General features: G+C 49.5%; 1 protein-coding gene across 1 annotated transcript in view; it reads left to right on the top strand.

Annotated features, from left to right (window-relative positions):
- The window catches only part of LOC104501435 (receptor-type tyrosine-protein phosphatase S-like), a gene marked incomplete at both ends in the record, with an annotated part of 19,587 nt that extends 5,912 nt beyond the window's left edge, over nt 1-13,675 (top strand). Inside the window, 2 exons of the mRNA XM_010145246.1 lie at nt 3,867-4,055; nt 13,565-13,675. Of these exons, the coding sequence (XP_010143548.1) occupies nt 3,867-4,055; nt 13,565-13,675 (300 nt within the window). The remainder of the gene's footprint in view (nt 1-3,866; nt 4,056-13,564) is intronic.
- Between the last annotated feature and the right edge of the window lie 202 nt (nt 13,676-13,877).

Below are 13,877 nucleotides of genomic sequence, written 5' to 3'. Positions count from 1 at the left end.
AGTGCATTACCCGCACTGTGTGGGGTCTGGTGACTGTTTATTGTCTCTGAGCCTGCACATTTTTACCAACAGTGTTAGGCTGTTACTATTTTCATAGTAAACCTTCCAGGTCCAAACAAAGGGAATCAACAGACAGAGCATGTTACTGAGACTTCTCCATGTCTTAAGATTGTCTTTGGCCATGAAGTAACTGTTAACTAAGACACAGCTACCATCACCTGCGTGGAAGTAACTTGTCGATGTCATTTCACAAGGTGCGTAGTGCCAGGATACCTGTTGGGGCAGAGGCAGCTGTAAGGGTACATAAACTGAAAGAAGAGACCAGGGTTAAGTTTCAGGAGCACTGGGTTTTGATCCTGATTCCGATTAAAACTAGTGTCACTCAAGCTGCTTCATCTCCGTGTTCTCAATTCTTCCACCCTGCAGTGGGGGTAGCTGGCTGCTCAGAGACCAGCCAGCATCCGTGAGCTGGGCTGCCTGTCTCCAGAGAAGAGAGAATTACCCCTCTTCTTCTCTTCAGCAGCATCTCGCCGTGGCTTTCTGTGTTCAATACACAGCACGTCTGGATGTGCTCACACCCTCCTTCTCCTCTAAATTATTAAACAACTCTGCACATCCTGCGGGAAAAAAGAGCAGCAGCAACACCCGCTTTATCTTTCCTTATCATCCTCATTTCCAGCACAGCTAATTATCTAAACGCAGAGCTGCCACCTTCCAGAGCGACAAGGCAACTATGAGCACCAGCGTCTCCCTCGGTTTTTCTGTATGACCGTGTGTGCGTCAGCGCATGCGCCCAGGTTGGATCGAGGCATGTCCCCCAGCACGGAGCATGTCCTCTGCTAGAATTTATTACAAATGAACGCCAAAATGCTCAGCTCTTCTCTCCCTGCCTCCCTCCAGCCCTCCTCCCCTATTCTGTCTCCCCCTGCTTTGCTCAGTGGCCTTGAGGTAGTTCACCAGCTCTTCATCGGGGCGGGGAGGCTTTAAACACCTAGGTCTAAGAGCAAATATTTGGGGTGCTCTGCTAATATGGCAAGAGCAACACGTGAAAACATTTGCCTGCAAAAGCTGGCATGATTTTCAACAGCAGGCAGCTGCCCAGATGTGCCCTTGAAGCATCTTCAGCTTGCGTCTTGGTTCTTTTGTTCTTGCAGTTGCCCGGGCGGCTCTCAGGAAGAGAATTCACAATGCAAACCATTCCCTGTGTATTTATCTGGTAACAGGTTTGGAGCGATGTTTGGGGATTGATGGGGAGGGTGGCAGGGCATGTGTGTGCATGTCTTGTGGGGATTGAGTTGAGGTTGTAATTGCATTATTACAGGGAATCCAATTGTTAGGGGATGAAGGCAGCTTCACTTTCCTGGCAGGAAGGAAATCTGAGCACTTGAATCAGAGAAATATGTGATGTTCAGAGATGCTTCCTCTGCTCATCTGATCCTCCAATCTGATCACGCCTCAAGTCGCAGTTGTTTTAATTAAACTCAGAGGTATTCTGCACATTGTGCTGCAAGATTAACATTTTTGTTTAATTAGAAACACTCAGTAATAATAGTTGTACCAGGCCTCCCCCAACACACGCACACGCTCGCACACACCCTGCCAGTCAAGAGGGTTATTCTCTCTGTGGATTAATTGGTCCATGAACTGAAGGGACGTGGGTCTGAGCCAGGTGGAGCAGCATCACCAGGGAGCAGGATAAAAGCAGTAATCAATAATGATGTCATCTGCAGCCAATGCGGCAGCAGCTCCGCGGCTCCTTAACAACACACCACCGCCTGGTTAAACAGCAGAAGGGAAGGAGGACGTTAAAAGCCTGGCTGAAAGCTGTGCAAAGGCAAAGCAGTTCCCAGGGCCCCTCTGTCCTGAGCTCCCTCTTGGGGGGCTGGGGGTTTACAGCACACGTGTTCTGCAGGAGCACACGGTTTGGGGACTCCTGCAATGCCCCAGCACAGCCTGGTGAACTGAGAACCCCAAGGTTTGGTTCAGTCCCTGGTTAAAGGTGTTCATGTTTCTGATTTAGAATGCAATCTCCTGCTTTAGAGTGCGCGGAAATGACGGCGCCTTTCCACAGCTTGTGTTTGTCCATAGGAGATGTGTGTGACTTCAGCAGTGATGACATGGTACAGGGTTTTGTTGTGGTCAGATTCCTTTGATACATGAGGAGAGGTGTGGTTAATGCATTTCACTCTTCAGGGAGCCACAATAGATCCTTTATAACTCTCCAACAATGGTCAGAGGAAGGAAACAATGCACATTTTTAAACACACAGTTGAGGCGTTTAAGCCGTTTTCTTCTCCGCGGTAGCTGTGTGTGCTAATGACGGTGGTAGTCAAGAGTTTCTTGGCCTCAGGTGTCAGCGCCACTCAAACCTTTAGCTCTGCCTTCATGATTTCATGGATTTTTGGAAGCTGAATGTGAGGCACAGCAGTGTGGAACAGCTCTGACCCAAATTATGTGTGCTTGGAGCTCAGGTAGAGCAGCGATCTGGAGATCCTGCTTTGCTCTTACAGGGAACGGCACCCGCCAGAGCAAGGCCACTGGGTTTCTCTCTTGTTCCGCCATCTCTGGGTTCAGCCATACGTAGTTTGGCTCCATCCTTCTGATACGTAATGGGCCATCAGTAGGAAATGAGCTCCTGATGTGTTTGCAGTTGGCAAGGACGTTTCCCAACCCAGGGAAGGGTTTCTAGTCCATCTCTGCTGCCATTTTGGGGGGGTGGGGGGTGATGGTGATGTATGTTGCTTTTTAAAAAATCCCACCTTTTTAAAATCCTCTGTGCTATTTCCCTTCTGTTCCCTCACCTGCTCTTGGGATGGATTCAATGCCATGTATTCCTGAGGCTGTGGTTCCTCCACACGCCTCATTTGGAATGATGGAGGATCCCTGTGAAGTCTCACCCTGGTGCTGGCGTCCTCCTGCCAAGCCGCCCTCCCCCAAAGGCTGGTTTTCCGGGGGAAGATATGGCATGTTCCCAAGCTGTATCAGCCGGCGTAAGACAGCTCTCTTCCACGTGAGTTAGGAGGTCGTGACCAAGATTATGGGGGAAGCGCTGGGTTTTGTATTCGTTATCACAAATTAGTCAGCGTCGGTTAGGAGTGCCCTCCTCACCCTCATTAGTGAAGGCAAAGGCAAGATGGAGAGGAAGCAGGAAGCTCAGTTGAGCCTGTCGTCTCGGTGCTGGTGGCACGTCCCTCTTCTTCTAGAGCAGCCGCACTCTGAATTAATAAATCTAAAAATCACACCCTGTCTGACAGCTCTTGGCTTATTGTTGTTACATGTGTCCCCTCTGGTAAGTTCAGCTGGGTGGTATTTTCCTCTCCTTTCTCTCTGAGTTTCCACTCGGTCTTTGACAAGCCTTTTCACGTAGTCGCTTTCATTATTTCTCTTGTGCGGTTTGTTTCGTGCTGTGGCGTTTGGAGGGGGAAGATGAAGCCCTCCTTTAAAAGGTCCAGACTGTCCTCGCAGAGCGGGGATCTTCGCCATACGTGTACGCAGCTTCTGCTGTAAAAACACGACAGCGCGAGTCACTTACCTGACAGAGGGGTTCAGCCCAAGACCTGCAGAAACGTTCAAATGACTATTCCTGTGCCCCGAAGGGTTTGAGTGAATTACATTTCAATGTAGAATCTTCTTGTGGGTTGTTAGAATGGTCACACAACGTGGACGGTCTGGTAAATTGTGCTGTATAATGTGTTTTCACGAACATCTATGGACCGTTTACTGCAGCCTTGTTGTGAGTTGTATCGCACAGAGCGCTGGGCAGCATGTCTGCCTGTGCTTTCTGCGGTGGATTCCACTAATAGCTCCAGCCGCTGCCCCGTCCCCAGTACGTGTTTGACCACTCTTCCTTTGTTCTCTCCCACCAGAGGACCAGTTACCTCCCGGCTTCCCCAACATTGATATGGGGCCCCAGCTGAAAGTGGTGGAGCGGACACGAACAGCCACGATGCTCTGTGCGGCCAGTGGGAACCCAGACCCAGAGATCACTTGGTTTAAAGATTTCCTGCCTGTCGACCCCAGCGCCAGCAATGGCAGAATAAAACAGCTGAGATCAGGTAAGGTCTCCGTGTGAGACTGGAAGAGCTGAGACCTAGAGGTGGGAGGAGACTGCTCAGAGGTTTCTGAAGTGGAAGGGGGACACGGGCACCACTGGTGTGTGTTGAGGCATTAGTTCTTGGTTTGGGACTCACGTTCTCTCTCAGGGAGTGGTTGGCCCAACCGATCCTCCTGGCCTTCCCTGTTGCCTAGCTGACATAAAGGGAATCCCAGCAGGGAAGCTGGTTCTCTTCCAGGAGATGCATAAACTAGTTCACTGGGTAATGGTGCTCTTCCAGCTCAGAGGGAGCTGGGGGCTGGATGGGAGCTGAGGTTTCTTCTTTAGAGCAAGAACTGGGTAAGGAAGAAAACCACTCCAGCAGACGTGGCGTTTTAGGCCTTGACCGCCTGATACAGGGTGCACAGCTCAGGCAGCCTCTGTCCAACTATGGTGCTGTTGGTGTAAGGGGAGCCTTTCTGAGCTGGTGCTGGAGGGCGGCTCTTGCAGGCTCTCGCTGGCATCCCGTCACCGCAGTCATCGCTGTGAGCATTCTGGAGTGACCCCGTGGTGCACAGTGGCGCTGCCCGTAGAGTGGATCTCCAGGAACAGATGTACCCCAGCTCCGTGGCTCTTGTCAGTTTTCTGTCTTTGCCCATCTGCTTGTCCATCTGTCTCTTTTGTTTGGTTTATGTTTGTTGTTTAGTGTGTGTGTCAATGTGACATCTCTTAATATTCACGGTTCAGGAGCTGTTTTTATACTTGTTAAATCTGCCAGCTCGCTCTGTGAGTGTGTGTGTGCTCAGGCAAGGAGGGCACAGGTATATTTATTTTTGAGTGCTACTGGTAAAGACTTCCATTTCTCCCCTTAAAAAAATCCCGAATTTCTCTCTGGTAGCTGCAAATATGAAACAGACTTCGGAAGTTTTACCTTTTGACAAAAATGAACCCAACAAATAATCTTTTTCAAGCACTGCTTGGACTGGCTGCTTCGACCCAGCCCTGAGAAAACACGTCTGTGTGGCTGGACTTAGCAAGCACTCGCGTCACTTCAGCTACTCAGAACATTCCTCTGGCCAAGGGAGATGGAGCATTTTCAAGAGCTTCTTGGCTGAAGAATGGCATTGTTGTAGGCGAAGGGAAAGCAGTGGAGAAAGTGATGCGACTGGGGTTGCTCTCTTTGTGTTAGATGTTGTACAAGTGATAGCCAGCTCCTCCTGCCCGAGCTCTGCTGGCTCTGAGGAAATCAGTTCTGGCTACTGCTGCATCTGCACATCAGAGAACGTAACCGCCTGGTTTGTCTCTTGCCCTGTTTGGCAAAGATTGTGTATAAAGATTTTTAGTTCTGTGGGTCACCAGTGGAAAAGATTCAGTCTAGTTCCAGTTCAGTGGTAGCTTTTCTACACCTGCGTAAAGGCATCCTTACTCCGTGAAGCAAACTTGCAAGCAGACATTTACGCTGCTCGATGAATTAGAATGGGCTGTCGAGTCCCACAAACAGATGAGATTGACCTCCCTGTTTTATCAGAACAGCTGAGGCAAATGCAAATGAAAAAGAAATCACTCAGCATAAATAATGAGAGGTAAACTCGAATTTTATCATGCTCTGTGACCGTGATGTGAAGTGTGAGTAATGCACAGGCAGATTATTTTTAATACATTTAGCATCTTGCTAGAATGCCTTTATACTCTCTAACTGGGTTTGATCTGGTGGTTTCCTTAAAGCCACCTGAGTGCTGCATTTTCATCGCAGTGAGTTGGTTCGCCTCAAGAGTGAACCCTTGGCCTTTCCAATAAATCAGAAGGTACCTGCTGAGAATTAATCTCATTTACAGCTGCTTTGAATTAGTAAACTGGTGAAACCCTGAGGCATCCCTGTGGTCCTTAGGGGCAGAAACCTGTTGCTTGTGTGAAAGGGAGGGCTGATTTCAGGACTTCTGAGTTGTCCTTCTCCATCTAGTCTTGTGGCCTTCTAAAACTTGCACGTTCTGTGACACAAAGGCCTGTGAAAGTGCAAAACCCATTCACATCAGGATCGTCAGCACTGTCTGAGTGCTCTGGTCAGCAGAAAGGAGCAGCTGTAAGACCAAGGCAGAGCAGACTGACGTGGGTGTTTGTAACCTGAGGGTCTGCACAGGGCAATGCCTCTTCGAGCACTGGTGATGCGAGTGCTGCTGAAGTCAGAACTTAGTTTAATACACTTATCTTTCCAGAAAACCAACTTTGCTGCTGGAAGGGTGGCACTACCACTCGTTGGGGCTTTGGGTGCTTCAGGACACTACTAATGAGCTTCAGTGTCTTTCACGCCCAGGTCATCGGCGTGACTCCAGCTCAGCTTCTTGGGGATTAACAGTTACGCCCGACTAAGGGTTGTTTGACAAGCTCCCTGCGAACAGGCGTGCAGGGAGGAGGAGTCACCCCGGTACTAAATCACGGCTCCACCGCTCCGCTTCGTGCTCCCAGATGCAGCACGGAAGCCAGCGCCTGCGGTGTCTCTGAAGACCTGTCTGTGCAGCGGTCCCTGATGCAGACTGCGACAGGCTGAGAGAGCAGCAGGACAGGACAGTCAGCCAGGCTCTGCCCTGCAGATGGAGTCATCAGGGCAGCAGCCATGCTGCTTTATCACGAGGGGTGCGGAGAACTGAATTCCCATCGATGTATGAGTTAGTGGCAGACATGCAAATGAGCTCATTAAAAGGTACAAGCGAAATGTCATACAGAGAGCTCTGCAAAACTGGGTAGCCGTGTCCACATTTGGTTCTCATTTATACTAGACCCGAGTATTTCGCTGGCCATATAAATGGACCTCTGAGACCATGGTCATTACAGGCACATCATCCCGGGGACCCATTTATGTTATGAGTCTTCAGTATAATTGAGAAACGGGTGATATGTCATTAACTGTCGGCTCTTCTCTATCCAATATTTCTTCTCCTTTCCATCTCCAGATAAACTTTCCAAGCAATTGGAAATCTTTTAGTGCTTGTGGGGGTTGACTGAATGAAAAGCTGAAATGTCAGCAAAGGAGATTGGGAAGAACCTCCGGCTTCCCTTAGGCACACACGAACATCTCAGCCTTAGAGACTCAGGTTGTCTGAGAGTTTAAGTGGTCTTGGGGGTGGAAGAGAAACAGATATTTCTGCCTAACCCCGAAGCAGGCAGTCTCAGGACACTGAAAGTAGCGCCAATGTCCTTTGCTCGGCCGTGCCACCCAGGGGGGATAACGGGCGGCAGCCTGCAGCCACCTTCTTGCATCACAGAAACACGAAAACCTTTTGTGTCTTGTGTGTGTCTTCTGTTCTCTAAATGACTGGCTATAACAAACTTATTCTTTTCTTTTTTTTTTTCACTTTTTTTAACATTCAGAGACCTTTGGTAAGTTTGTTCAATTAAAAAAAAAATCAAACCAAAAAACCCCAAACCCGCTAACGTCCAGATTTGTAACCCTTGTCCTTTAAACTAATACCTTTGTAACAGCTTCTCGAGAGGCATGCGATGCATTTCTTCTACTAACTCTTTCAGTAGGGATGTTCTGCCCTCTTAATGAATTTCTGCAGGGGTATTGCAGGCTACAAAAAGAATAATAACCATCCTAATTAATAGATCTGTATAAAGAGATAACAGCTAAATACAAACCTCCTAACATTGGATAGATCTTTTTTTTTGTATCTTAGCAACAGTTATCCTGGAATTCCCCAGTTACACAATAGCTTGTACCCCAGAACCGTGATAATTGTGTTCACACCTGCAGGAGGTTTTGGAGTTTCACATCTAACAGGGTTATTGGCTTTTTTTGGAAGGGGGAAGTGGGGCTGTGGCATTTCCAAATTGAAGCTGTAAATCACAGGTCTTTGGCTATGGGAAAGGGTTGAGTGAAGGAAAAGGCCCCCCTCCAGATCGTCTGTCCCTCGAGAAGCCCAGAGCCTGTCTGCAGAGCTCACGTCACGTTTCCTCTGTGTGCCAAGTCCCCTTTTGTTATTAGAGATGGAGCAATTGCAGCTGTCAGCCAGGATCCGGCGTTTTTAAATTGCAGAAGACCCTTGATGATTGCTGCTTGTTTAGAATAGAAAGCTCTCTCCAGCCCTCGGGAGAGGAGCAAAGCACACACATGTTCTCACACGTGGCCTGACAGAAGGTGGGGATGTGTTTTCTGTCATTACCATGGCAATGGTGACTGTCCTCCTCTCCCTGTTTTCAAGCCTTGGAGAATCCGGAGGCAGCTTGGTGGGGGAGAAGCCAGCAGAAGGGGTGGTGGAAGAGCAGATCCCATCCTCGGTGGCAGAGGGGGACTCCTGCACATGGTATTCTGCCTGGCACCACGTTGGTCCTTTATAATCCAGATGCAAGTCCTTTAAGCTGCCTTTGCCTCTGCTGCGAAACGCTAGGCTGGCCAGCTGGGCTAAGGCAGCCTCGAAATTTGCCCTAAATAGACAGATCTCCAGATCCTGGGAGGCTGTGGAAGGCAATAGGAATAGTTTGCACGTGGCATCTCAACACCAGCTTTTAACTTGGAAGGTCAGCATCCAGCATGAGTTCTTCCTCCTTTAGTTTGCAGGTAAAGCTGGTGCCCTTGTTCTGCCCTGGACTGTTGTTAGCCCCGTGCATTTCCTCAGGCGCTGGTAGGACACCAGGCAAAGCCAGTTATTGCACGCAGGAGCCTCCCCTCCACCACCACAACCCTGTATCAAATCCTACAGGACCTGCCAGAGTTCTTCAGTATCATTAATGGATTTCAGGTCCTCTTCTGGCACCATCCTGCTGCCCCTGTATTGAATATGAGGCTGGTTAGATGTGAAACTCCAACAGTGAAAATCTACCATCTGTGTCTCTGCTGCTGTTTCCTTGCAAGTTACTTGAGCTTGTTTTGATTCAAATTCTGTCCCCACCATCCCTGGTGTGGGGCATCTTGCAAAACACCTTTTGCTCCTCGCTTCTGTGTGCCACGTGCCAGAGTTACAACTGGGAAGACCAAGGTGGCATTGCTTGGCTTGTCTCGCTCTCCAAGAGCACTGTCTCAAGACAGTCTGCCTCCCAGAGCTGCTGGCAACACATTTCCAGGGGCAACGCTGATGCTTAGAGGGAGCAGGGAATGACTAACCTGCGGTGACACGAGAAGGGGATGGCTGCTGCTGTATCTGTGCTTACATAGCTCGGACTTCCAGCGTGTTTCTCCTGTCAATTAGAGGGAACCTTTGCAGGAAATTGCCAGCCTTAGCCAAGGCCAAATCAGCTTTAGAGCGGTGGGTGATGTCGGGGTCTCTTCCCCTCCTCCCCCCTCTTCCCATTAGCCTTGTTCCAGATTTGTGCCACAGATGGCAGATTTTCACTCCAGTTTGAGACAGAAGGATGTATCAGAGGCTGTTTTTATTTCCACTGAATTGAACTACAACCCTTTGCTGCTTAGTCTCTTTCTCGCTCGCTTTTTCAAACCTTCCTGCCGTCTCCTCTGTGGAGATCTGCCCAAGTACACGCTCCCCCACCTCTTTCTCTTTCAAGCGCTGTCTCTCCAACCTTTGTCCTGATAGCTAACCAACCTGCTTTATTAACCTTAGCTAGTTCTAACCCTAACTAGATGCTAACTCTTCTCTAGCAAATAACCTATCCTCTTAACTAGCAGCTGAGCATAACTAGACTCTAATACCCTAACACTATAACGTCTCTCTCCCCTCATCTCCTTTGAAAAATAAAGGTGACCTGTAATCAGTATCTATCTATTTTTACCTTCTATCCTGAAAATGGTGGATTGAACCGCAGCACAAGAGGGACGAGCAGGGCTGGAGGATAAGGAGGGAAGGGGTGTTCTGGTGATTAAGGCAGAAGATTGGCACGCAGGAGGCTTTGACTCCTGTTCTTGCCTCTGCCTCAGACTTCCCTCTGTGACCTTGGGCAAGTTGCTTCACCTCTACCTCAATTTCCCCATCTGTAAAGCAGAGCGATAACACTGCTGCACCTCAGTGGGGAGAGGAGAGTGTGTAAGGCTGATATTTATCGTGGCATGTGCTGTACGAGCCCTGGCCGGGAGGCGCTGCCGAATGATGCTGTTGTTACCTTTGCAGAGAAGCTCTGGTGTTTCTCCCTAGCAAGAGGCAAGACTTGTAATTGCGGGATCTGCCCTGTTCTCAGGATTGGGGTAAAAACCAACCGACTAAAACCCCTTCTTTGATACGCTATGTGACAAATTTGAATGCCACTGTGAGCAAAAGGACCTGCCGTGTTTTCAAAGGAAGATGGTTGCAACCTCAGGAGGTCAAACAGGGGGACAGTGACTTTACCATTGGCTGAGGTGTGGCTCACCAGCCACAACGTCACTTCCTCTCACCTGCGAGACCTGCCTAGGCAGCAGAGACAGGTCAGGCACTTAAAGACAGCTGGGGGGAAAAAATAACCCAGGGGAGATGCAGTCAGCAGGCAAGCGAAGCAAGACTCTTCTTGTCCCTCCAAGCCACTGCCTTTAGGGAGGCTTCCAGAGCAGCTGCATGAGGTCTAGCCCTGTCCCCCATGTGGCAGCACGGCCGTCTCCAGAGCAGAGCATCTGGCTTCAGCCTCTGTGCGGAGCCGCCGAAGAGTAACTGAAGGTCCTGGTAAGGACATGCATTGAATTCTGTGCACATTTGTGCTAATAACTGAAGTTTGGGGCTGGGAATTTGCCAGCAAAGGTGGGATCAAAGCTGCAGCTCTTCATGTGTTGCAAGGTGCCTGACGTCCCTTTCCCTGTCTGAGCTAACATGGCCATAATGCCACCCCTTTTCCCCAGCGGTGAAGATAAATGCAGGTTCATCCTATGTTCTGCAGGTAGCAGAACAACAGTAACGTTAGCTGAGAGCTCGAAGATGTCTTTTGCATTCTTAGCCACAGAACAGAGCCAGCCAAGTGCCCTCGAGGCTCTGCAAACAGCCAGCTGGACGGGGCTGCTCTCAAAAGGGCATCCCCACCTTGAGTACCCCAAGCCTCGTCAGTCTGTCCCTACAATTTAAGATGAGGTAGAGCAGGAAGTTTCCTACTGGGAACTGTCTTCCTTGACTCAGGTCCTTTTCCCACGGGCAGTCCAGGTGTTTGGGGTTTTACAGTCTTTTCACTTCTTTTCTTTGTTTCCTTTGCAGAAGGTACACCGATCCGAGGTAAGACACCCGACCACTCACTCACCCACTCTCCAAACACTTCTCTCCACTCAGTCCCTGTTTCATTGACCTGTGCTCAGTACAGATTCTTGTTATTGTTGTTGTTATGTTTCCTTGTCCTGCTTCACCTCTGGATATTTCTTTTTTTTATACCTGTCTTTATTTTATATATGGTTCTAATGTCCTTTTTTGTTTGCTGGGTGCACTTGGTAATACTGATACCGTTACTCTAATACGTTTTTCTGGGGCTGTGCTGCCTCAGATTTATGGCAGAGTTTTAAGAGCTAATCTCTCCAGGACTGTGAAGGACTGAAGTTTATCTGAGCATTCAGTGCTATCAGAGCTTGGTAAATCCTTAGGACCTTCTCCTTTGCTCAGGCAGATCTTCAGCACTTACGATCTCAGCATACTCATTTGTTTGGCTTCAGAGCCCTCTTCTCCCTTCCTCCCTGCTCTTTTACCCTTAGGTTTCTCTGGGAAAGATACCCCTGGTAAGTAGCTGCTGCACTGTCTCTTTAATGGAGCCTGCAAGACACCAGATCTCGGGCTGTTGTTGAAAATCAGCGGGAGTTCGGTGTGCAGCTCTTGGCAGGCCCTGCTTTGGTTGGGTCTACATTGGCAAATTTGAAAGTCTATAATTCTCTGCTGGTAAAAGCAACAGGAGGTGCTGTAGGTGAGATTTACTCTTTCACACATCATCTTTATTGGCTCCTGACAAGTGCTGAAAACTCGCTGGCCTCTCCACAGTGTCATTTCCACCGTTGCCTTCACCAGCAGAGCTGCAGTGGCCAGGAGGGAACGGGTGAGTCCTCCTTCCCCTGGAAAGCTGCCTGCCTGCAGCTCCTGCTCCTGCTCTGCAGCTGCCTCAGTCTCAGTCACGCAGTGCTCATGAGCCGCACGAGACGTGTCTGGAACCAGTGGAAGCCACCCACAGATTTGTCCAAATTAACTGAAATTTCTAGGAGAACTCCCGGAGCAGCTCTACACCCAAGTGGAGCTTTCCACCTGCGGAGCGTGCTCCAGCTGTAACTTGGTGTGAAACGTGCTCAGCTGCTGTCACGCCGAGAACCTTCAGTCTGTTCGGTTCTAACTCCTGTTATGCTGAAATACCTGCAGATTCTTTTCAAGTGGATTCAGTTTGATTTAGAGACTTGGGTGGCATTCTTTGGTTTTTTTGATTCTCTGTGTTCTGCCTTTCGGAGCTGCCAGGCTCTGTGGATGCTGCCGGGAGTCCACAATCACCCCCCATCCCTCACGTCATCTCCCACAGCATCCTTTTCCACCCGTGCACACACCAAGGAGCATGAGCTCTGTGTCCTGCTCGTGTGAACACACTAATTTTTCCGTCCCGAAGAGGCTGTATCTGCCATCAGCAATGACACCGTTTGCACTTCCCTCAGTTAAGATTTTATCAGTAATACTACGCTGAGCTGGAATTGTTTGGTTTTCATATTTCGGGTTTTTTTCCGGAGATGGGAGTTTAGAGTCTTACCGTGTGTGAGCTCTGTCCGTATCTGTAGTATACTCATGTACTCCTAATACATAAAACATTCGATAGCTTGTTGAATTATTTATCTAGTATGTATTTTAACGGGAGTTTTGCAGGGATGAAGCCTTCTGAGGTAAATGAGGCAATTTTCTTCCATGTAGCTTCATGCTGCATATCTCTGCATGTTTGCTTACCAGAGTGTTTAGTGGGGGCTCGGGTATGTTCTTGCAGGCTGTAGAGGTTTAAGAAAAATGTTAATCCTTTTGGCCTGGTCGGTGTAAGCTGCACAGGCAATTTTGAAGTTCCAGTGCAGCATTTACAGGGTTCTCCTTTGGGAATATTCACTACCAGTGACGTGCTTTTCACACTGACTCGCATCTGCTCTAGCCTTCCAGTGAAGCAGGTACTTAGGCACAAACCAAAGGCAGTAACGATAAAAATGCCCTGGGGATCCCAGGCAGTGGGTGACAAAGCCTTTCACGTTTACGGCTGTTGCTTCAGGCTGCGCAAGGAGAAGTCAGTTGCCTGCCGAGATGTCTGAGATTTCTGGGGATCACGGTGATACGGGTTGCTGACGTTGATTTTGTGAGTCCTGGTGCAGCATGTCTGCATTGCAGAAGCCACAAAAGTTGGGACTTTGCTAATCATTTTGGTACAGAGAGGAACACTTAGTGGAGAGGGATGTTGAATGTTCTCTTCCTCCTGGGTACGCGTCCAGCCCTAATGCTGAGCACAGGCAGTGGCTGGTGTCGGCAGAGGGCTCGGTGCTCCCATTGCTCATAGTCCAAGACCCCCAGGCAGAGTCCCAGCGTGTAACAGCCCAAGGGCAGGAAAAAGCAAAACACTGATGCTATTGCTCTGCTTAAAACCAAAACAAAGCGGTGATGATGGTGTCTTTGCTGCGGTCTTCTTCTCTCCTCGCAGGTGGCCTGCAGATCGAGAGCAGCGAGGAGACAGACCAGGGGAAGTATGAATGCGTCGCCAGCAACAGCGCCGGAGTGCGCTACTCCTCCCCTGCTAACCTTTACGTGAGAGGTAGGGAGCGCATCGGCTCACAACGCTGGCAAATACCTCCCTCCCCGTGGCCTTCCTCTGTCCCCAGCTGTTCGGTTCGATGCTGTCCCTGAGCACGGGGGAGGCTCTGGGGTTAGTCGGTTGGATCCTGCGCTGCTGAGCTTGCAGGGGGATCCTGGTGCGCCCCGACTTCTTCACCGCTGCTGGTGGCTCCAGCTACCGC

The sequence above is a fragment of the Buceros rhinoceros genome, unplaced genomic scaffold, assembly GCF_000710305.1.
Source record: "Buceros rhinoceros silvestris isolate BGI_N320 unplaced genomic scaffold, ASM71030v1 scaffold1041, whole genome shotgun sequence".
NCBI classification, from domain to species: Eukaryota; Metazoa; Chordata; class Aves; order Bucerotiformes; family Bucerotidae; genus Buceros; species Buceros rhinoceros.
This window is presented reverse-complemented; position numbering and strand designations above follow the sequence as displayed.